The sequence below is a fragment of the Arachis hypogaea genome, chromosome 1 (assembly GCF_003086295.3).
Source record: "Arachis hypogaea cultivar Tifrunner chromosome 1, arahy.Tifrunner.gnm2.J5K5, whole genome shotgun sequence".
NCBI classification, from domain to species: domain Eukaryota; kingdom Viridiplantae; phylum Streptophyta; class Magnoliopsida; order Fabales; family Fabaceae; genus Arachis; species Arachis hypogaea.
In genome coordinates, this window is record NC_092036.1 from 100787576 (window position 1) to 100810133 (window position 22558).

General features: G+C 30.0%; 1 protein-coding gene across 1 annotated transcript; it reads left to right on the plus strand.

Moving 5' to 3' along the window:
* Window positions 1–2416: 2416 nt before the first annotated feature.
* Window positions 2417–5048, plus strand: LOC112703255 (receptor-like protein kinase ANXUR1). Its single transcript, XM_025754624.3, has one exon. It carries the CDS (start codon window positions 2417–2419, stop codon window positions 4937–4939), a length of 2523 nt encoding a protein of 840 aa, XP_025610409.1. The 3' UTR covers window positions 4940–5048.
* The last annotated feature ends 17510 nt before the right edge of the window (window positions 5049–22558 follow it).

The window sequence follows — 22558 nt, forward strand, 5'->3', positions numbered from 1 at the left end:
GAAGGGTGATTTCTAAAAAATCAAAATGGTAGGAGTGATTTGTAAATTTTTTAAATTTTGGAATCTAGATGAACTCAAATTTTTTTACTTGAAATTGGTGAAATGTTTTCATAATTTAATATTTTATTTTAAAAATACACCAAATCAATGGGGGCGAGTTGTGTTTTTTTTTAATGTGTAATCTTGCATGGCATTTTGTGTTTTAGTTAAAAAAAATAAAAAAATAAAAAATAGAGGCTCACATGCATTTATTTTCATGTAAAATTAATAGTTAAAAATTATTAAATAATGCTTTTGTTAAATTTAGTCACTAATTAAATTTATTAAATTATCTAATGAATAGTACTATATAGACTTAAATAAGAGTATTTAAAAAAATATTATTAAATTTTTTGTGTTCTTATTTTCTTAAAATACTAAAAAAAACTAGAATTTAAAATTAAAATTTTAATTTTACTCTCAGTCACTAAACGTCACTCCCAATCTCAGTTTCAGGTCGTTCCAAGAAAATAAAAGCAGAGTTACGGTGTGAATATTGAATATTTAGAGTACCTTTGGTTTATATTTTTATTTTATTATTTTTATAAAATTTAAAAAAATATATTAAAAAATTAAACCAAAAAATAAAAATACAAACCAAAAAGTAGCCTCCTTATTAATAAAAATACAAACCAAGTTTCACTGCAACGGAGACGAAAAAGAAGTCTTCCTGTGTATATATGTTGAGTTGTTGCATTAAAGCAATCCTTAACGTTTAAACAATAAAGAATAAACCATTCTCCGTTATTGGATCACAACTTCTCCCATTGAACAACGTTTTCGTTGGACATTTTCGTGTCTCAGTATTCAAAAATATTTTTAAACTTTTAACTTTCATAAAATTTGGACGGATCTCTCTATCAGACCTCAACAAAAAAGTATGACGTGACTTCCGTAATACTTATTACTGCGTATGTGTGGGTCACGTGTACGCGTCGCCTAATAAACTTCTCTCTCGTACGTACACGTCGTCATGAATTTAACAAATTCTTATTTTTTCATAAATTCTTCACTTTGCATGCTTTTTTTCATTTCTTTTAAGTCATTCTTGCCTTCAAAACTTTAAATTACTCAAACAAACATATCAAAGTATCTAATGGGAGAAAAATAAATTAAATTGAGCAATTTAATAGCCTATAAAACATGTTTTCAATCATTAAGCACACTTAAGAAAAATTTACAAAACCATGCTATTTTAATAAATAAACGTGAAAAAATTGATAAAATCTACCAAATTCAATACAATATAAACTATAAAATTATGGTTCATCAACTTTCTCACACTTAAACATTAGCATGTCCTCATGCTAAACTCTTGTGGTTTATCAACTAATATGCAAAATGCGTCTACTTATTTGGTTAAAATGAATCAATCTCCAAGAATATATATGAAAAAGTAGGGCTAAGATAGTATGATGATTTATGAATTCCACTAATTCAAATATCAAAATGAAGTATAAATATACTTGCAAGAAGAAAGCTCGTGAAAGCAAGGAATAAGGGATTGTGTATCGAATCTTCACCGGAAGTGTTTGCACTCAAATCTCTCTGGTTTTTGAGGGTCGATTCTCTCCATTCTCTACTAATCTTGCTTTTTAAGGCTTTTTCTTCTTCTACCAATCAACATATATTCAATGCATGGATACACATATCAAGAGGTCATTTCAAGGGTTGTAATGGGGTTAGAGCTAAATTTAATTTACTTTTCTCCCATTCAATACCTTGATATGTTTGTTTGAGTGATTTAAAATTTTGAAGGCAAGAATGACTTGAAAGAAATAGAAAAAAAGCATGTAAAGTGAAGAATTCATGAAATTATGAGGATTTGTTTTGTTGAATTTATGGCGGTCACAAGCATTACAGGAGCTACGTCAGACTTTTCCATTAGATTTTGGATGGAAAAACTGATCTGTCCAAGTTTTGTGAAGGTCAGGGACGAAAATGTCTGCAGGATAAAAGGTTAGATATCTATTTGTCCTTTTTTCTATAAATAATGAGCTTTAAAATTGGCCTAATAAAATAAAAATATACTACACCCTAAATTACCTATCCAAATTTTAATATTAAAATAACCATTCGCACATATAATAAATCAAACATCCAATATATTTATATTCACATTGTTTAGTATTTTCATTATCTATCAGTACTTTTCTATAAAGGAAAGAAAAAGCAAAAAAACACAGAAATCATTAATACACAATCATATGAAAGTTAATTAAAAAAGAAACATTGTTGTTTTGTTCTTCGCTTTATTAATTATTCACCGAGTTCCTCTGAAGAATTTACGCGTTAATTTCCCTTAAATTTTCTCACTTGTAACTTGTCCTCTGTCTCAGTTTCTTCTCTACCAAGCAGCTTCTTCTTCTCTCCAGCAATGAGGCCTCATTCTCAGTACCCGTTTTCTCTCATCATTTTCTCCATCATCTTAATCTTAATCACAACCGCAAGAACTGAAGAACCAGCGGCCAAATCCTTCTTAATCTCATGCGGTTCTTCCACCGGTGGAACAGATTCTAACGGAAGAACATGGTTGCCAGATTCCAAGTACTTCACAACACCTTCTTCCATTGACACAAAGAATTCAACAGCAAAACAACAAGACCCTTCTCTTCCTTCACAAATACCATACATGTCTGCAAGGATCTTCACTTCTTCTTCATCAACTTTCCGGTTCCCTGTTTCACCAAACACACGCCACTATATTCGACTCCACTTTTACCCTTCCACCTACGATTCTTCTCTTGATCCAAACAACTCATACTTCTCCGTCGACGCAAATGGCTTCACTCTGCTCAACAATTTCAGTGCCTACCTCACAGCAAAAGCTCTCGCAAAAGCCTACTTCATCAAGGAGTATTCTCTCGTCCCTGCAGAATCAGGTAAACTCAGCATCACGTTCACACCGTGTTCCAAACGCCATGGATCATACGCTTTCATCAATGGCATTGAAGTTATTGCTATCCCTGACTTGTTCACTCAACCACCACCTCTGGTTTCAACTCACCAATCGATTTCTGTTGCCAACTCGTCGTTGCAAACCATGATTCGGTTGAACGTTGGTGGACAATACATTTCCCCCGACAGAGATTCCGGTGGTCTTAGCAGAACATGGTACGATGATTCACCTTACTTGTTCGCCGCAGCCTTAGGTGTCACTGCTGTGGCGGATAAGAATCTTACGATTCAATACTATTCCGATCTTCCAGAATACATTGCTCCTAAGGATGTTTACGCCACCGCAAGAACAATGGGTCCTGATAATCGAGTGAATCTGAATTATAACCTCAGTTGGGTTTTTCAGGTTGATGCAAATTTCACCTACATTGTGAGGCTCCATTTTTGTGAGCTGTTTTTCACCCGAAATAATCAAAGAAAGTTTAACATTTACGTTAACAACCAAACTGCACTGGAGGGTGCTGATGTTTATGAGTGGACTCAATCCAAAGGTGCTCCCATTTATCAAGATTTTGTCACTTTTGTTGTGGATGTACCTGGTGTTGATGATCAAGAATTGTGGGTGGAATTGCATCCCGCTGTGAAAACAAAGCCACAGTATTACGATGCAATTCTTAATGGATTGGAGATATTCAAGATCAATGACAGCAGTGGAAACTTGGCAGGGAAAAATCCTACCCCATCAAAGTTGCTTCTTGATTCCGAAGCTAAGAAAGGTAACAAAAAACATAATAATCTTGCTGCAATCATTGCTACTGGATTGGTTCTTCTTGTTGCAGCTTTATGCTTACTTGTTTACCTTAGAAAGAAGAGAAAGGGTGATAGAAATGAAACTGTTCTTGGTAATTGGTTGGCCATACATGACTCGCCGAACACAACGACTGAATGTGGCCACCATAAGAGTGGTGCTGGTTGTAGTATTTCAACACAAGGCTTATTGTGCGAAAACTTTTCAATGGAGGAGATTAAACTCGCTACAAACAACTTCGATGAATCAAAGGTCATTGGTGTTGGTGGATTTGGGAAGGTTTACAAGGGTGTCATACGAGGAGTGAAAGAAGTTGCTGTGAAAAGATCTAACCCATCTTCAAATCAAGGAATCAACGAGTTTCAGAATGAAATTTACATGCTTTCAAAGCTAAGACACAGGCATTTAGTCTCTCTAATTGGTTTTTGCCAAGAAGATGGCGAAATGATTCTAATTTATGATTACATGGCCAATGGGACTCTTCAGCAACACCTCTATAAGAGTAACAAGCCATCTTTGCCATGGAATCAAAGGCTTGAAATATGTATTGGAGCGGCGAGAGGGCTTCACTACCTTCACACCGGTGCCAAGTTCACCATAATTCACCGTGATGTAAAAACAACAAATATCCTTTTGGATGAAAGTTGGGTAGCAAAAGTCTCTGATTTTGGTTTATCCAAAACTGGTCCAAACATGAATCAAACCCATGTCAGCACAATGGTGAAAGGTAGTTTCGGTTACTTTGATCCTGAATACTTCCGCAGGCAACAACTGACAGAGAAATCTGATGTTTACTCTTTTGGGGTGGTTCTGTTTGAGGTGTTATGTGGAAGACAAGCTCTTGATCCTACGTTGCCAACAGAGCAAGTTAGTTTAGCTGATTGGGCTTTGATGAACCTAGAGAAAGGTTCACTTGAAGATATCATTGACCCTCATCTGCAAGGGAAGATTAGCATTGATTGTTTGAAAAAGTTTGCTGAGATTGCTGAGAAGTGTTTATCTGATAATGGGCTTGAACGTCCTTCAATGGGTGATGTACTGTGGACACTTGAGCTTGCACTTCAGCTGCAGAAGAATGCTGATGCGGGAAAACTTGAAGAAAAGAAAAAAGAGAAGGCAAATGATGACTCATGCATCTTGTTTGATGACTCAAATTATTTTCACAATAAAATTGCTATGACAACAGGAAGATAAGAAGTGGTACTTGTGTTAGTTTCTGAAGATTAATCTTCTTAGTTTTGAGTTCATTTTGTTTGTGTCTGTGTTTGTATGTGAGTGTTAGACTTTGAATTAATTAGGAGCAATGAGTAATGTAGAAAGAAACTCAGGATTGTGCGTAATATATACTTATTTTCAAGAATGGTACTTTTACTTTCATCTCTTTAAAAGAATGTGTATTTTCGTTTTGCTACTCCAACTTCCGCTAAGAAGGCTTATGATTGAGTCATGATATTGGTATTGCAGTTTTTTTCCCCCTCAAAGGCTTGTTGTTCAAAAATTATTTCTAAAAAGTACAAATTACAACTTACAATAATACCATCTGCTACAATTATTTAAAAAAGAAGTTGCACACAAGGATTCTCCGATGAGCCATCGTTGGTGAGTATAAAAGCTTTTCCATATGTTTGGCCCAAAAAACCTGGAACACGAGTTATTATTTTTACACTATCAGAATTTTTGGGATATTTATTTTGTAAATATATCTAGAGAACTCAATAGATTTGTCGATTGTTTAGTACATAAAAACTTAAATTTAGAGCAGAAACTACACTGGAACATTTCTAGTAAGGTAGTTAGCGCTTTAAGGGTGCGTTTATTTTCTTGGAAAGACCAAGTTGTGAAGACTGAAACTGAATATTATATTTGGTTACTGAAACTAAAATTTTAGTCACTAGATACAAATTTTCAATTTTTTATGGAGCGTTTGGTTTATTAGACACAAATTTTTTATGGATATGATAGCACACAAGAACACATAAAATACATGTCTTTTATGTCTCTCTTTTAGTTTGAGACACTAAATCACAATTTTTTTCAATTTTATCCCTTTTTTTTTAATTTCCATTTTGTTTATTATTGTCTCTTTTTCAGTGGTGTTTTTTTTTTTTGACAGGGATAACAAAGTAAAAATTTTGTATCTCATTATGTCAATGTCTTCAATGTTTATGTTCTTGGGTCTCTGTCTCACCAGAAATATGGATACGGTGGTACGCGTACATCGTTTGTTTGCTGAAACAAAAAATCTCAATAAACATAGTTACACACATATGCACATAAAAGATATGTATTTAGTGTATCTCTTTTAAGTTATGACACTAAGACACAATCTATGAGATACAGATTTTTTTAATTCTATCCCTGATTATTTTTTAAAATTTCAATATTGTCTTTTATCCTAACCTTCATAACTCTCTTCTCCTTCTCCTTTTGTCAATTCCTCCATCTCCCTACCTCTTTTCTACCACCATCTTCTCTTTCCATCATTGTCGCTGCCGCTACTACCGGCATCACCACTGTCTCCCTCCTTTGTCCGCTTCTCTTTTGCCTTCTCTCTCTTTCCTCTTTTGCTTGCGCATGCTGATGCCTCCTCATCTTACTGTTGCCCTCTTCACTTGTTGTCAACTTATTATGTCGCCTTTCATATTACCTTCGTCATGTCATCACTGCTCTTTGTTTATAGTCCATAATTTTAATAAATCCTCACCCGCTTTTAGATATGTTTTTGTTAGATTTATTTATGTTTATTTTTTTAATTATTTCAATTATTTTAATTTTGAATTATGTAACTGATATTTGAATTAGAATAGTTAATTTAATTATTTATGATAAGATTAAAAATTAAAAATTATGAGAGTAGTGATCATGGTCAAAGATGGTAGCGGTGGTGTTGAGGTTGTTTTGGTTTAGGAATAAAATTGACTTTTGAATTAAATAGATGTGTCTTGTGTATTATCACCAAACATGTTATAAAATTTATGTATCTTTGTGTTTATGTGTATTTGTGTCTTTGTGTCTATGTCTTTATTTGTTTGAGACAGTAACCAAACACTGCCAAATATCTCATGAAAATTGGAATACAGGGACTGAAATTTTGAGGGACAGAGATTGAAATTTTAATAACATTTTTTTCTTCAAAAATATTTTATTTAACTTTTTAAATTTTAAATCTATTCGTTAGTGTCATATTTATCTTAAACTAAATATGATACTGAGACATAACTTGATTCTATACATTTTTACCAAACATAACATAAAGACTTAATTTAGTCTCCGTCTCTCTTATCTAGTTGGTATCTAATTTGTCTTTCTTTAGACTTTAGCCCCATTTTAATAATAAAAAATTAAGAATAATATACTTAATATTTAATTTTCTCATACCAACATAGGTCGATCAAGTGATAAGTTTATTTGTCTCTCTAAATAAGTATAGAAATTTTGAATTATGCCTTACATATATAGCAATTCATAGGCTAAAGTATTTATTTTTACGCAATTGAATGCATATGTAAAATTGTTTTACAATTACAGCACATCAAAATTTTATATATAGTTTTTTGAAGTTAATAACTGATTTTAGCTATTTAATAATTTAACCAGTATGACTTTTTCTTAAAAAAAAAAAAGTTAAATGATAGAGTATGTTTATGTTACTTTCAAAATAATGTACGAGCCTACGAGGATCAAATTCGCTCCTAAAGATGCAATTGAAATGTCTATCTTACTTTTGCCCTTAATGAACAATATTCGGCAACAACTCAAATTAGTGATTAAAAAGGCCACTTTCTTTTTACCCTTTTTCTATTTTGTCTGTTGACAAAAACAGAGACAAAATTTGACGTTTTGGCTATTCCATGCGCCCCTTTCTGGCAGAATTTGAGACATCAACTTTATAAGGAAAACATACATTGAGAAGCTTGCAGAATTTACGTGATTCAAATAATGCTTAATTTCAATATGTTCAATTTACGGAACTTCCATTCATACATAATAAGCCCTGTTCATCAATACCGCTAGAATAAAAACGAAAATTAAAACCAAAAAAAAAAGAAAAAGGACAACTCAATTATTCTGCACCAAGAATGCACATGCTGCAGCATGAGGAAATCTTTAAACTCTTCATGCAACATGCAACCACAACCCCACAACAGAAGCATTTTATGTTGGAAAGTCTAATAAATATAATCATAACAACTTAATTGTTTCCATTGAGAGAGATACAATTATAAGATTACTCTACCAAAATGCTATATTTTCACTTGTTTGAAACAAATATCATGGATTAAACATTTTTAGATGAATTCATTTTATACGTGATACTGTGTCAATACATCTATTATCTACCACTAAAGAGAATATGGACCTTATTAAAGTAATAAAGTCATGATAAATCATAGATGAGTCGGCACAATGTTCCATACAAAAATGAGTACACCTAACATTTTTCTAAACTTCATTTATTTTAATTTTTTGTTGGGTGTCTTTTATTTGGGAGTTGAGCAAAATTTAGCAGACTTGAAAGCAAGAGAATACAAGAAGGAGTTGGAGTAAGTGAATCTAATGATCTGACTAAAGGCCAAAGGCTTTCCTCCATTAACTAAACAATCATCGTAAGAGAGCCTCTTGAACAATCTTGGGTTGATTACTCTTGCAGAAGCAAACCAGCCACAGCGAAGGTGAATATCATATGGAGCACATTCAGAAACACATGTATTCACAATTTGCACAATGTACTCTGGAATTCCAGAAGCAGATTCCCTACTTTGTGAGATGCTTATGTCTTTGTTTGTGCATGAACCTGGATGAGAACATTTTTATGTTAGCCTTGTTAGTTATAATAATAAACTCAAATTTTACAAACAGAGAAGCAAGTGTAAAATACCATGCATTAAAAATTTTCTTGATGTAGAGAGTGTCTGTTCTGCTTTCACCATCACCGTTGTCAAGTTTCTTTCTTCATAGAAAGAGTGCAGAATCTGGGTTGACCGACCTGCTAAAACTATGACAAAAATAAGCTTCAGGGAAGGATTATAAAGAAAACTAACAAGGTTTATCTATCTTTGTGTACCTGAATGCATTTCAACATCACAAAATACAAAGGGCAATGTGAAGCAAAGGAGGAACATAAGGCAGTAGTGGTTCATAATGGTTATGTTTCTTTATAATCACACAAAAAGGCTATGAGGGTGAAAAAAATGAAGATACTTGAAGGGGAGTGGAGGGAGTTTAAGTGCCTAAGAGAAGCGTGAGGTCATCAGTTGATTCTAACAGTCTTATAAAATTTCACTATTTTCTTTACAAAAAAGACAACAAAATGTGCAAGGTAATTAGATTTTATATGCATACTTGTGTATAAAAGTTTATAGACTAAAAATTCAATACATAAAATGTAAACAAGAATGCATATCTTAGATGTTCAATTTACCGTGTTGTTGCTTAGTTAGGAAGGAAGACAACAGCCAATGAATGCACAATGGCAAAATACCAAAACTGTTTTCTACCACTGTAAATTCCAAACTCCAAAGGACAAACAAGCACAAGCTTTTTCGGTTAGAAGTTATGTTAAAATATTTTACCCTTGTACTAAATTATATACTACTAATCTAGAGTTTTACCTGAAAATAGAATAATGAAAATAAATGAAACTAAATAATTGAAGAATTCTACAGAACTTCATGTACAACAATATCACCGTATCTAACGAGTTATTGAAAGAATTGATGAAAATTAACATGATCAAAGATTAACTCCAATCTTCTACGGAGCAAAATCCTTGTGCAGATCAACGAATTAAAAAAATTGGTAGAACAAACGTGTTCATTCCCGGCGGAAACCGAATCATTCATCAGTTTTACCCTTTTCTTTCTCTGATAAGCATAATCTTTTGGCTCCCTGTCTTCTTTACATTCCGATCGATGGAACTAGCATCCACAGATAGTACTACAGAACAACGTACGTGACTTGTGAAATCTAAGGTGAAAGTTACAGGGGAGCAATGGCAGCCTTTATTCATGAAAAAGAGAGCACAGTTACATGGACTTGTACGATTAAATAGCCTCTAATTATGATTCGATGCATTTCCATATTTGTTTCGCCCTACATGTTATAGATCTATTCTGACTTTGAGAAGAGGTAAATTTCCATCATGTAAACAATTCATGAATGGCATACGCATAGATACATGTACTTATTGCTGACACGATTGCATGCATCATACTTCTATAAATCATCAGCAATATGCGGTAAGAAATGTCTGTCGTCACAAAAAGTTAATCAAAATATACACGAGATAATAATTATGAATTGACATGTTCAAAAACATTATTAAATATTAATAGATACGTTCAGTTTTATATAAAATAATAAGTTGAATGAACGAATGACGAATTGCTCAGCGGGAAAAAAAGAAAGAAAGACTCTCATTGAACTTTCGGTCGTACATGTTTTGTCATGATTGGCATATTTTGATATTCGATCGAGGAATTGGCCGTGTGTAGAGGTAAAAAAGTGTCAGAAAGGTGGTAAATTAACATGTAATCATCAATGAAACGCATTGAAATTTCAAAGTACAGAATTGCGTATGCTACGTGCACACTTTCTACGTAATTATTACTAGCTAGTTCTAAAGAATTTGAATCCATGCTCCACCAAGTTACTTGTGGTTAAAAAATTTGGATATGGAAGTAAGATAAGTGTTATGCTTTAATCTAATAATTTTTTGTGTTTTTTAAAATTATAGGAGATATACAAATTAGAGAGTTCGATTTGTGTTTAAAAAATTTTAAAAATTTGGGGTATACAAATTAGACTCACCAATTTGTATTTAAAAAATTTTAAAAATTTGGAGTACACAAAATTCTAAATTTTTTTAATTTTTTAAACACAATCGGACGATCCGAGTACAGAAATCGAACGGTTAGATTTGTACTCCATAAGTTAAATCATCCTATATTTTAGAAAAATACCACAGTAGATCACAATTTAGAAAAACACTATTATTAATCCAATATTAAAAAAAATGTGTTACGTTGTCTGCTTACTATAGAAAATTGTAAAATTAAAGTTGAAAACTCACGTGAAATTAATTATAGTTAAAAATTGTTAGATGATAATTTAATCAAATTTATCAAATAATTTAACGGTTCTCAACTATCAATTAAAAGCCTATGTTAGAAGAGAATAATGAGAGTAATGAAATACAAAATATCAAATTTAAATATGATAGGCAAAAGGTTTACTATTTATTAGCTTTGATTTTAATTGGTGGCCAAATTTTAAAATATTTCTTAACTTCCTGTCTCTATTTTTTTCATCCAAATACTATATAAGTTGATCTGATCATTATAACTCGACAGTTATAAATTATAATTCGGATATTAGGTCACGACGTTAGGATTTTTATAACTCACAAATTTATTCTATCTATTCTATTATATAAAAAATTGGATTTTTACACTTAATGATGGAACTGACGTGGAGAATATTTTTCAATTTATTTCTTTTAATTCGTTAAATACAAGTTACTACAGTGAATTAATTATAGCAACTAATTGATTTGATTATATATTTAAATATCACACAATTTATTATAATTTATATCAAACAATTAATTATTAAAAGTATTTTTCAATTTATTTCTTTTAACTTATTAAATACAATTCATTATAATAAATTAATTATATCAACTAATTAATTTAATTAAATATTTAAATATTACGTAATTTATTATAATTTATATCAATTAATTAATTATAATTCATTATATCAATTTTTTTAATTTATTAATTTATAAGGTGCATATTAAAATAAATAATTTGTTATTTATTCTAATCGAATATAATAAACACAGATTAATTTAATTAAGAAAATTATTGTCTCCTAAGAGAGTGTTTTCCTATTTGTCTTTTAATTCATTAAATTTAATCAACTATTTCTTGATTTATTTTTTTGAATTCAATAAATTAAATCAAATCAAATCAATTATACTAATTATTTGTATTAACTAATTGATTTGATTAATTCTTAAAAATATTTTTATTTGATTTGTTTTATTTATTTAAATATATTAATTATAACTAATCCATTATTTAATTTTATTAGGATAAATATTAAATTCTATTTCTAATATAAAAATACAAAATTTTATTCCTTCTATTTTTATTTTATCATTATAAAAGGTCATATATATTAAAAGAGGATCTCATTTTTTTATCAATTATTCTTTTATTTGGTAGTTTTTACAACAATTTTTTTTTACTATGAGACGTCGTGGCAAGAAGGTAACTATTGACTTATCGTGGATACAAGCCACCAGATCCTCCAACTCACACTCGGAGCTATATATAATATGTTAACCATGAAGTATTCATGGATCATGGTTGACAAATTCTCAAGTTGGAGTTTATGAAAAGTCTGTCCTCACAATTTTAACATGGACTATGAACACTAAAAATGTGTTAGGAGAAATTTAATGGTCAAATATTCAAAATATTATGGATATAAGATCAATCTACAGAGGGTAAGAAAAATCACTTTTAAAATGTTAATCCGAATTATATAAATCTATCATTGTCACTACCTTTGTTTTATAATTATTTTTTGGTCTCCAGATTTGCTGCAGCTATAAAAGATTTGAATATTTAAGTCATGAATGTGGTTTCAGTAGATACTCCAAATACACTTCCTATTATATATGAACACGATTTTTTTTGGCATGTAACACAATTGGTGTAAATCGTTTAGCACTTATCCTAGGTCCTACGATTTTCTCCATGCAGATTATTTGTTTTCAAGATTCAAGAAAATGTGTGTATAATTATTTCATTTCTTATTCATTAAAACCAATAGTTTATCAGATTATATCAACAGACAATAATTATCTGTGTCATTTTGTTGATATATTTATTGGTCTTTTAGGTGCAATTTTCAAGTTGTTGTGGCTGAAATTGATCAAATTCTGAGACCCAAAAATACGCTTATTGTTCGAGACACTGCTGAGGTAATTAACGAGCTTGAGAGCATAGTGAAGTTTATGAACTAGAAGGTTTGCATGACTTATACTAAAGAAAATAAGAGTTTTTTAGGTATTTGAAAGTCAACGTGGTGGCCTACAGAAATTGTGCCACTCGAATATGTTATTTAATTGATAGAATGGATAGGTGAATTTTGAATTATAACTTAGAAAAATTCTTGTGTAATTGTAATTTCATATTTATCTATGTATCATAGTAGTTAGACATTTATGTATTTGACTTTTTTTTTATTTTTCTATTTGGTTATTGATTTTGACCTCCATTTAGAGGTTGGTGTATTTTGCTATAAGATGGTGATATAGATAAATAAATTGCATCACATTCTTGAAAATGTAGAGGTCCTCGCCTTAGAAGCCAAATAATTAAGATTCTGGATTATTGTATAACGAAGTAGATAGTATTTATGTAATTGAATATTTCTAAAGGAATAATATATTGAGAACATAAACTAAAAAAGTTAGAAAAATTAATATTATTAGTATAGAAATTGAAAAAAATTATTAAATTATACAGTTTAAAAATAAGGCCAGTTAACTTTTTTCAATTTATATTTATAATTCAAACTTATCAATAGTTTATAATATGATTTCACAAGTTATAAAATGTGATATTAGTCATGACTCATTTAGTATTTAAACATTTTATTTTTTATTAATATTATTTAATAAGATATATGTAATTTTATGATAATGATATTATCTGGATTTTGGTTATCTAAGAATTGACTAAGTGGTTGGTGTAATTCCACGTTACGAACCGACGAATGCTAGCAATTGGAATGATAAAAAAAGTCAAATAAATATTCGTAGAGATTAATCGTAATTTGTGACTTAATAAAAATATGTCAAAATTTTATTGGTAGGATTGTGGGAACCTATCCACATGAAATGGATGGAAAAGGGGACATAGTTATCCTCTCCATAAGACCTGTTAAAACAACGTGAATATAAAATTATCGATTTTTTTAATATATATATTTTTTAATTTAGTAACTTTAACTCTTGCCTCCAATTCAAACACTTTTTTTAGACACATCTTTAGTCTTGATTTTTCATCTATCTCTAAGTCACTTTCTCTGTCTCTTAAATTTGTTTTTACATCGTTCAGTTTCGTTCCAAAAAAGTATGTTATGTTATTTGTTGGAAGATGTTTTTATATTTTTTTTTGAAATGTTATTTATTATAATGAATATATTATGAATTGTGTTGAATTATATTGAATTAATTATTTTATGATTATTACATTATGTTTTTTTAATTTAAAAAAAATTTAAAAAATATCTATAGATAACTGTGGATATCTGCATTCTTAAGGGGGTCATTAAAGAGGGACTTGCGACAAAAATGGAGAGAGGATGGAGGGTACTTTTTAAAAAAATTGGAGCAAAGAACGGGAATGAAAGTCTACCGCGTCCACATAAGCATCCATTACCATCTCTAACTAACAACGAAAATTCAATTTGAGCCGATTTGAGATGGGACACGTGGACTTCATCTACATTGAGTCTCAATATAATGAACCTAATTCGAATTTAGAATCTGAACAATAGACCTAGGTTGATCTTGCGCACTTAAGTTAATATTTTGAGTCATAAATGCAAAACATATTATACTATTAAATATTATTATATTTAATATATATAAAAGTTAGATATACTTACAAGAAATTTTTTAATCAAACTAAAAAATTTTAATTATATTTTTTCTCTTTTAATCTAAATATTATTTATTAACGTAATAAAACAAACAAACAAATAAATAAATAATAATAATAATAATAATAATAATAATAATAATAATAATAATAATAATAATAATAATAATAATAATCACTCACATAATAATTAAAATGTCATCGTAATATATACATGATGATATTATATAGGTTTAATTACTCTGTTGGTCCCTATAGTTTCGTGAAATTTTCAATTAGGTCTCTATACTTTTTTTCCTTTTAATTGAGTCCTTATACCAAAATTTTTTTTAATTGAATCCCTACACTTTTTTTCTTTTTATTTAGGTCCCTATACTAATTTTTTTTAGTTGGGTCCCAATAAAATTAAGCCAATTACTACTAAGAGAGATTTAATTGAAAAAAAAATTTAGTACAGGGACCCAATTAAAAAGAAAAAAAGTATATGGACCTAACTGAAAATTTCACGAAACTATAAGGACCAACAGAATAATTAAACATATTATATATATTAAAGATGATTATATATAAAAAAATTATTTTTAATAAGGTTAATTTATGTGTAAATTAACTAATTTTTATAACATATGATTTATTACATAATTTTTTCTCTATTTATATTATTCATATACGAAATAAGCAATTCAAATTAGGACAATAAATATAATATAAATATTCACTTATTTATTAGTATTAAAAAAATATATAAATAGTAAAAATATTATTTTTTTAAGTAGAAAAATAATAATAAAAATTATTAATTAAGTTAATTATGTAATAAAAAATTATGAATAATTTTTTAAATAATAATATAAGACCACTATTTTCACCTACTACAATTTTTATAAAAAAATTTGGATAATAAATCAATTTTCAATAAATTATACAATAATCCTATCAAAAAATAAATAAATTATATATTAATTATGTCAAAAAAAATAAATAAATTATACATTAGATATTATTATTTTTGTATATATATATATATATATATATATATTATCGACTATTAAGTTATAATTAATTTCTAACCCAATTTTCGTTAATTAAAATTTAAATGACTGAAATTATTAAATTTCGAATATTTTGCACTTAACTAATTTTGTTTTTGTTATTAAAATTTGAAATAGGTGAGTTGTTAATCAATTTTAAAGTCAAATTTAAATTTGTATAAAAAATTATTTTTAATTTTATTTTATACATCATATTATAAGATAGTTTTTTCCACACAAATGAATACTCAACGATAATGTTTTAGTAATATTACTAAGGAATATTAATCAATCTAATAATTTTGGAGGTAAAAAACCCAAATGAGCTAAGGGGAGCTCATTTTTACCCAAATCCGCCAAAACAAATTTTGATACATCAATCCACCAAAACACATTTTTATATAATTCGAATCAATAGGATTCGAATTAGCTTTGCACATAATTCGAATTGATTCAATTCGAATTATGACCAAATACTCTTCCCACGTAGTTCGAATCAATTAGATTCGAATTAGGCATGCAAGGTTCGAATTATATCAATTCGAATTACATGGAGTACGTGGCTTAGGGGAGTTCGAATCGAGTTGATTCGAATTACAAGTGAATTCCCTATAAAAGGAGTTCGAATTAAATTAAATTAAATTAAATTAAATTAATATTTAAATTGAATTTGTAAAATTCTAATAATTTTAATATTTAAATTAAATTTTAATTTAATTTTTAATATTTAAATTTTTTTTTCAGTTTTAAATGAATTTAGTGTTATTTCAAAGTTAAATGTAGGGGTGTTCATGGTTTGGTTAATCCAAAAACCAAACCAGTTTTTTGGTTAACCAAAAATATAGTATTGGTTAATTAACCAAATTGGTTTTACATGATGAAATTGGTTATTAACCGGTTAGTAAAATTCGAAACCAGTTTTTAACCGGTTATTAAATTAAAATCGGTTTTTAAAAAATAACCAGTTTTTATATAAAAAATTGGTTTTTATATTAAAAAACCGGTTTTACACTAAAAATTGGATTTTATATTAAAAAATCGGTTTTACACTAAAACCGGTTTTTACATAAAAAAACCAGTTTTTATACAAAAAATTTGTTTTTACATGTAAAAATAGATTTTTACACAAAAATTAATATTTTTACATACAAAAATCCAAATTTTTAAACCTTTTTTTAATTGAATTTTTTTAATCTAATTTTTTTCTTTCTAAATAATACGAGTAACATTTGTAACTAATGAAATCCCTTCCATTGCTTTTGTTCCTTTTTCTTTCTTATCTCTTTTTAGCATTTTCTATAAATAATTTTTTCTGATATAAATAATTTTCTTTCTAAATGATACGAGTAACTTTTTCTTATCTCCTGCTTTCCATCTCTCTCCTTTTCTCTCCCCCTCCTCTTCTCTCTTCTTTCTCTCTCTCTCTCTCTCTCTCTCTCTCTCCCATTCTCCTCTTTCTCCCCTTCCCTCTCTTTCTCTTCCTCTCTCTCTCTCCCCTCTCTCCCCCTCCCCTCTCTCTCCTCTTCTCTTCCTTTTCTCGCTCATCCTCTCTTTTTTTCCCTCTCTCCCCCTCCTCTCTATCTATCTATCTCTCCCCCCTTCTCCTCTTTCTCCCCTCCCCTTTCTTTCTCTCTATCCTTCTCTCCCTCTCTCTTCCCATGCTCTCTCTCTCCCCTTCCCTCTTTCTCTCTCCCCTCCTCTCCCTCTCTCCTTCTCTCTCCCTTCCTCTCTTTTCTCTTTCTTCTTCTCTTTTTCTGTCTCTCTCATTCTCTCTCTCTCTCTCTCTTCGCTCTTTTTTTCTCCCTTATTATCCTCTTTCTCTCTCTTCTTCTCTCTTTTTATCTCTCTCCTTTTTTCTTTCTCCTCCTCTGTCTTCTCCTTCTCTCTCTTCTCTCTCACTTTAGAGAGAAGAGGAGAAAAGAGATAGAAGAGGGATAAAGATAGAGAGAAGTTTGAGAGAGAAAGAGAAAAGAGAGAGTAAAAAAAGAAAGAGGAGAGAGAGAAAAGAAGAAAATGAAAGAGAGAGGAGCGAGAGAGAGAGAAAAGAGAAAAAAAGAGATAGAGAAAGAGAGGGGAGGAAAAAGAGAGAGAGAGAGAGAGAAAAGGGAAAAGAGAGGAGAAAGGAGAGAGATATGGGAGAGAGAGAGAAGGATAGGAGAGGAGAGTGAGGAGGAGGAGAGATAGAAAAAAGGAGGAGAGATGATTAGAGAGAGAAATGGGAGGAGAGAGAAGAAGAAAGATAAGGGAGAGGGAGAAAGAGGGCAAGGAGAGAGAGAGAGAAAGTAAGAAAGCGGAGAGAAAGAGAGAGAGACAGAGAGAGAAAGAGAGAGGGAGAGAAGGAGAGAGAGAAAGAGGAAAAGAGAGAGAGGGAGAGAAGGATAGAGAGACAAGGGAGAGAGAAAGAAAGACAAGGTGGAGAAAGAGGAGAAGGGGAGAGAAAGAGAGAGAGAGAGAGGGGAGAGAGAAAGAGAGGAAGAGAGGAAGAAAGGGAAAAAGAGAGATAGGGGAGAGAGATGAGGAGAGAAAGAGGGAAAAATAAGAGAGAGAGATGAGGAAGAGATGATGGAAGAGAGAGAGAGGGAGAGAGAGAGAGAGGGGAGAAAGAGGGAGAGAGAGAAGCTGGGAGAGTGAAGGGGAGAGGAAATAAAGAGAAAAATGAGTGACAGAGAGAGGGAAGGAAGGGGGAGAGAGAGGGAGATGGGAGAGAAATAAGGGGGAAAAGAAAAGAGAGAAGGGAAGAGAGAATAGAGAGAGGAGAGAGAGAGAGATAGGAGGGGGAGAGAGAAAAGGAGAGGACAAAGAGGAGGAGAAAGAGAAAAAAAGAGAGATAGGAGGAGAGAGAGAGAGAGATGAGAAAGAAGGGAGGGAGAGAGAAAGAAAGAGGAAGAGAGAAAGAGAGAGAAAGGGGAAGGGGGAGAGAGAGAGAGAGGGGAGAGAGAGAGAAAGAGTATGTAATTTGGTTTTGAAATTAGGTTTTGATTTTAATTTGGTTTTGGTTTTGGTTAACCGGTTAAAAACCGTTTTTTTTTAATTTGGTTTTGGTTAACCAATTCTAAAAAATATGGATATGGTTTTTAAAATTATTTTATTAAACTGGTTAACCACAATATGGTTATGGTTTTTTAACCGATTAACCACATTTTTGTTTTTTTATGAACACCCCTAGTTAAATGTGATATAATAACTAGTATATTTAAAAATTAATATAATATTTAATTTTAGTACGTAAATAAAATTGATCTATTAATAATTATTAATATAAAAGTTTCTTATTAATTATTTAAATTAGATTTAATAGTAAAATAATATTAAATCTGTTTAAAAATTTTTAAAATTAAAATAGGCTATTTAAAATATTAAAAAATAAATTAAAAAATTAATTTAAATATTAAAAATTAAAATAATACTTTATCCTATAATGTATTATTTATACTCTCTATCTTCTTTATTATTTCTACACTTATTTCTCCTTAGCTCATTTGAATTTTTTACCCTCAATTTTATTTACATACTAAAATTAAATATTATATTAATTTTTAAATATACTAGTTATTATGTCACATTTAACTTTAAAATAACACTAAATTCATTTAAAATTGAAAAAAAATTTAAATATTAAAAATTAAATTAAAATTTAATTTAAATATTAAAATTATTAGAATTTTATAGGGAATTCAATTTAAATATTAATTTAATTTAATTTAATTCGAACTCCTTTTGTAGGGAATTCACTTGTAATTCGAATCAACTCGATTTGAATTCCCCTAAGCCACGTACTCCATGTAATTCGAATTGATATAATTCGAACCTTGCATGCCTAATTCGAATCTAATTGATTCGAACTACGTGGGAAGAGTATTTGGTCATAATTCGAATTGAATCAGTTCGAATTATGTGCAAAACTAATTCGAATCCTATTGATTTGAATTATATAAAAATGTGTTCTGGTGGATTGATGTATCAAAATTTGTTTTGGCGGATTTGGGTAAAAATGAGCTCCCCTTGGCTCATTTGGGTTTTTTACTCTAATTTTGGTGAAGAAATAAGTCTATATATAAGTTTAAAAAGTTGAAAATTATGTCATAAAATGTGAAATATTAACCGGTAATAACATTGATCATATTGTTTTGACTTCATGAATGAATATGATATCAATAAATAAAGTTGTCACATTTAAATTTTAACAAAGACAAAACTCCAGAAGTATTGCTATCAATGTGATAATTGCTCTACTTTCAAGACAAATACTATTTCTTTTCCCGTATTTTCTAACTCGACAAGTCGAGAACTAATCCACCACGGATTGAAGCTCCATTTTTCAAGGGTCTCTCGCTAGCCAATGAGTTGTTATATACATAAGCGAGATTCAAAAATACTTCTGTAAATAGACGAGTGAGATAACTACTCAACCAACTCAAATTAATTAAAATAAATACTAATTATTTTTAATATTTTTAACATTAAAAATTGTTAACCTTTGATTTTAATTATAACTTTATAAAATATTTATAATAATAATAATTGTTATATATATTTTTTGTTTAATTTTTTAATAAAAACTTCATATATTTTTATTAATTATTCCATACACTGTATGAAAACATTGCCAAATAAATCGGTGTAAGAAATTAAAAAAATATATTTAACAATTCAGTAAAATAATAATTCATTTTAAAATAGAATAAATTATATATCGAATATTATTAAGGAATATTAACTAACTTAATTACTTTTGTAATGGCATAAGTCTGAGCTTGAAAATTTGAAAATCATGTCATAAAATGTGAAATTTTAATAGGTAACAATATTGATGATATTATTTTGACTTCAAGAATGAATATGATGCTAACAAATAAAATTGTCGCAGGTAAATTCCAACAAAAACAAATCTCCATAAATATGTTATCAATGAGAAATTATTCTACTTAAAAAAATCTATTTTTTTCTATGGTGTTTTTTTAACTGGACAGATCGAGAACTAATCCACTATGTATAGAGTTAGCAGTGAGATGGGTTTTTGCCTTACCCGGTCCTGCCCCCCGTCCTTAAACTTCTCAACTACTCGCTCCACCTATACCTGTCGGTAGTAAAATATTGTACATTAACCCTTTCCTGCGAATACCCTCCCCACTCTTACCCATCCTATAATAATTAAATAATACTTTAAGATTTACATATTCATACATAAATTAAGATAAAAAATTAAAATTTATACATAAATTAAACTACAAACATAAAATTCATATAAAGTCAAATAGCATGAAATAAAAAAAACTAATGTCTGATTACTACAAATTTAACATAAAGTGTATTAGCATTACTCTAAATGTCAATCTCAATATCATTAGGAGCAACACTGTTGTTTTGTGCGTTCTCTCTAACATTACTAGCCATGAAATAATCTTAAAGCAACTATATTGAAAAAATTGAAAAATCTAAACAAACCATACATAAAGTACTTATCGAAAAAACTGAGCAAACCATTATAACATAAGTAATTAGATCTATTGCACGTATATAAATCAACCAAAATCACAAAAGTTCTAATTCTCAATCAACATATATAAAATATTGCAAGATGCCAACATTAGTAATTAGAACCCAAAGTCAATAACGATTTAAAATGAAAAATACAAAATAAACTTTATGTAATGAGAATATTCACACTTCAATGAAGAATCAATCATAAAACATATTTATTTTTATATAAAATAATCTTAGAATAAATCATGAAAAATATTAGTACATAATATGGATAGAAATCATTAAAATGTAGATTAGACCCACTGCATATATATAAACAAAATTGCAACACAAATTCATAACTTCACCAATAAAATTATAACACAAACTCACAACTTCACCAAGTAGAGATTCAATCAAACATATATTCAGTCATTTATAATGTGAGAGAAAGGCAGGGGGACTTATTTGCGGACAGATAAATAGAGGAGGAAGACAGCGATACGCTCAGGAGAAAGGGGCTCCGGTAACAGACTCACACAAAGCTGCAGCGACGAACAAGTGATGAGTCTGTGGAAGAAGAAGAAGTACTTACCAGACTCACAATGTGATGGGAGAGAGAGAGAGGGGGAGAGAAATTTACCTAAAAAAAGGGGCTCAATAGGAGGAAGCAGCAACGAGTTTAAGGAATTTACCTAGAGAAAAAGAGGCTCAGCAGGAAGGTAGCGACGACCTCAACAACGATGGTGACGGGCTCAGCAGCGGCGACGACGAGAGCTATGAAGATAGGCAGTGATGGCTCAGTAGCAAGACGACGGAAGCTGTGACGATAATTATAGCTGTGAGGTTTACTGTAGAGAAGAAGAAGACTCCCGGTGAGGATGACTGAGTCTCTCTAGCATGGCTATGAAGTATGGACTCAGAATAATCATGAATCTGTGATGGGAGGCAAATTCTAATCCATAAAAGGTGTTTATATGTATATACCCTAGGGTGGGTACGCCTTAAACTCGACCTTGTTCTGCCCCGCTCGAACACTCGCCCTGAACCAAACCTGCCTCGCCTCGGGTCGAGTTATTATTTGTCTTGACCGGGTAGGGATGGGTCGGGTACTCATAGGTTTCAATACTCTTGCAAAGTCTAACCATGTATTGATACTCCTTTTTTTCTTCCTAATACTTGTTTAAGCGGATGAGTGAGATGATCACTCAACAAACTCAAATTGATTAAGATAAATATTAATTATTTTTAATATTAAAATTTTTTAGAGTTTGATTTTAATTATAACTTTATAAAATATTTATAATAATAATAATTATATATATTTTTATTTAATTTTCTTTAATAAAAATATTTATATAATTTCATATATTATCTCGTACAGGGTACGGGAACATACACTAGTTACTAACACATAATTTGGTCGTTATATCTCAAACTCAGCCTACAGTCTGGTCTATTCCGTATTATTTGGTAACTGCCATCTATTACTCAGAGAACAAGCCTTGATCCATTACTTATAACTTAGCCAATGAAACCTATATCTTGGCCCAAATTTATCCATTGATCTATTAGCTATATCTTGACCCAAATTTACCTCTTGATCCGTTAGCGACAGCTCGACTAATTATACCCAT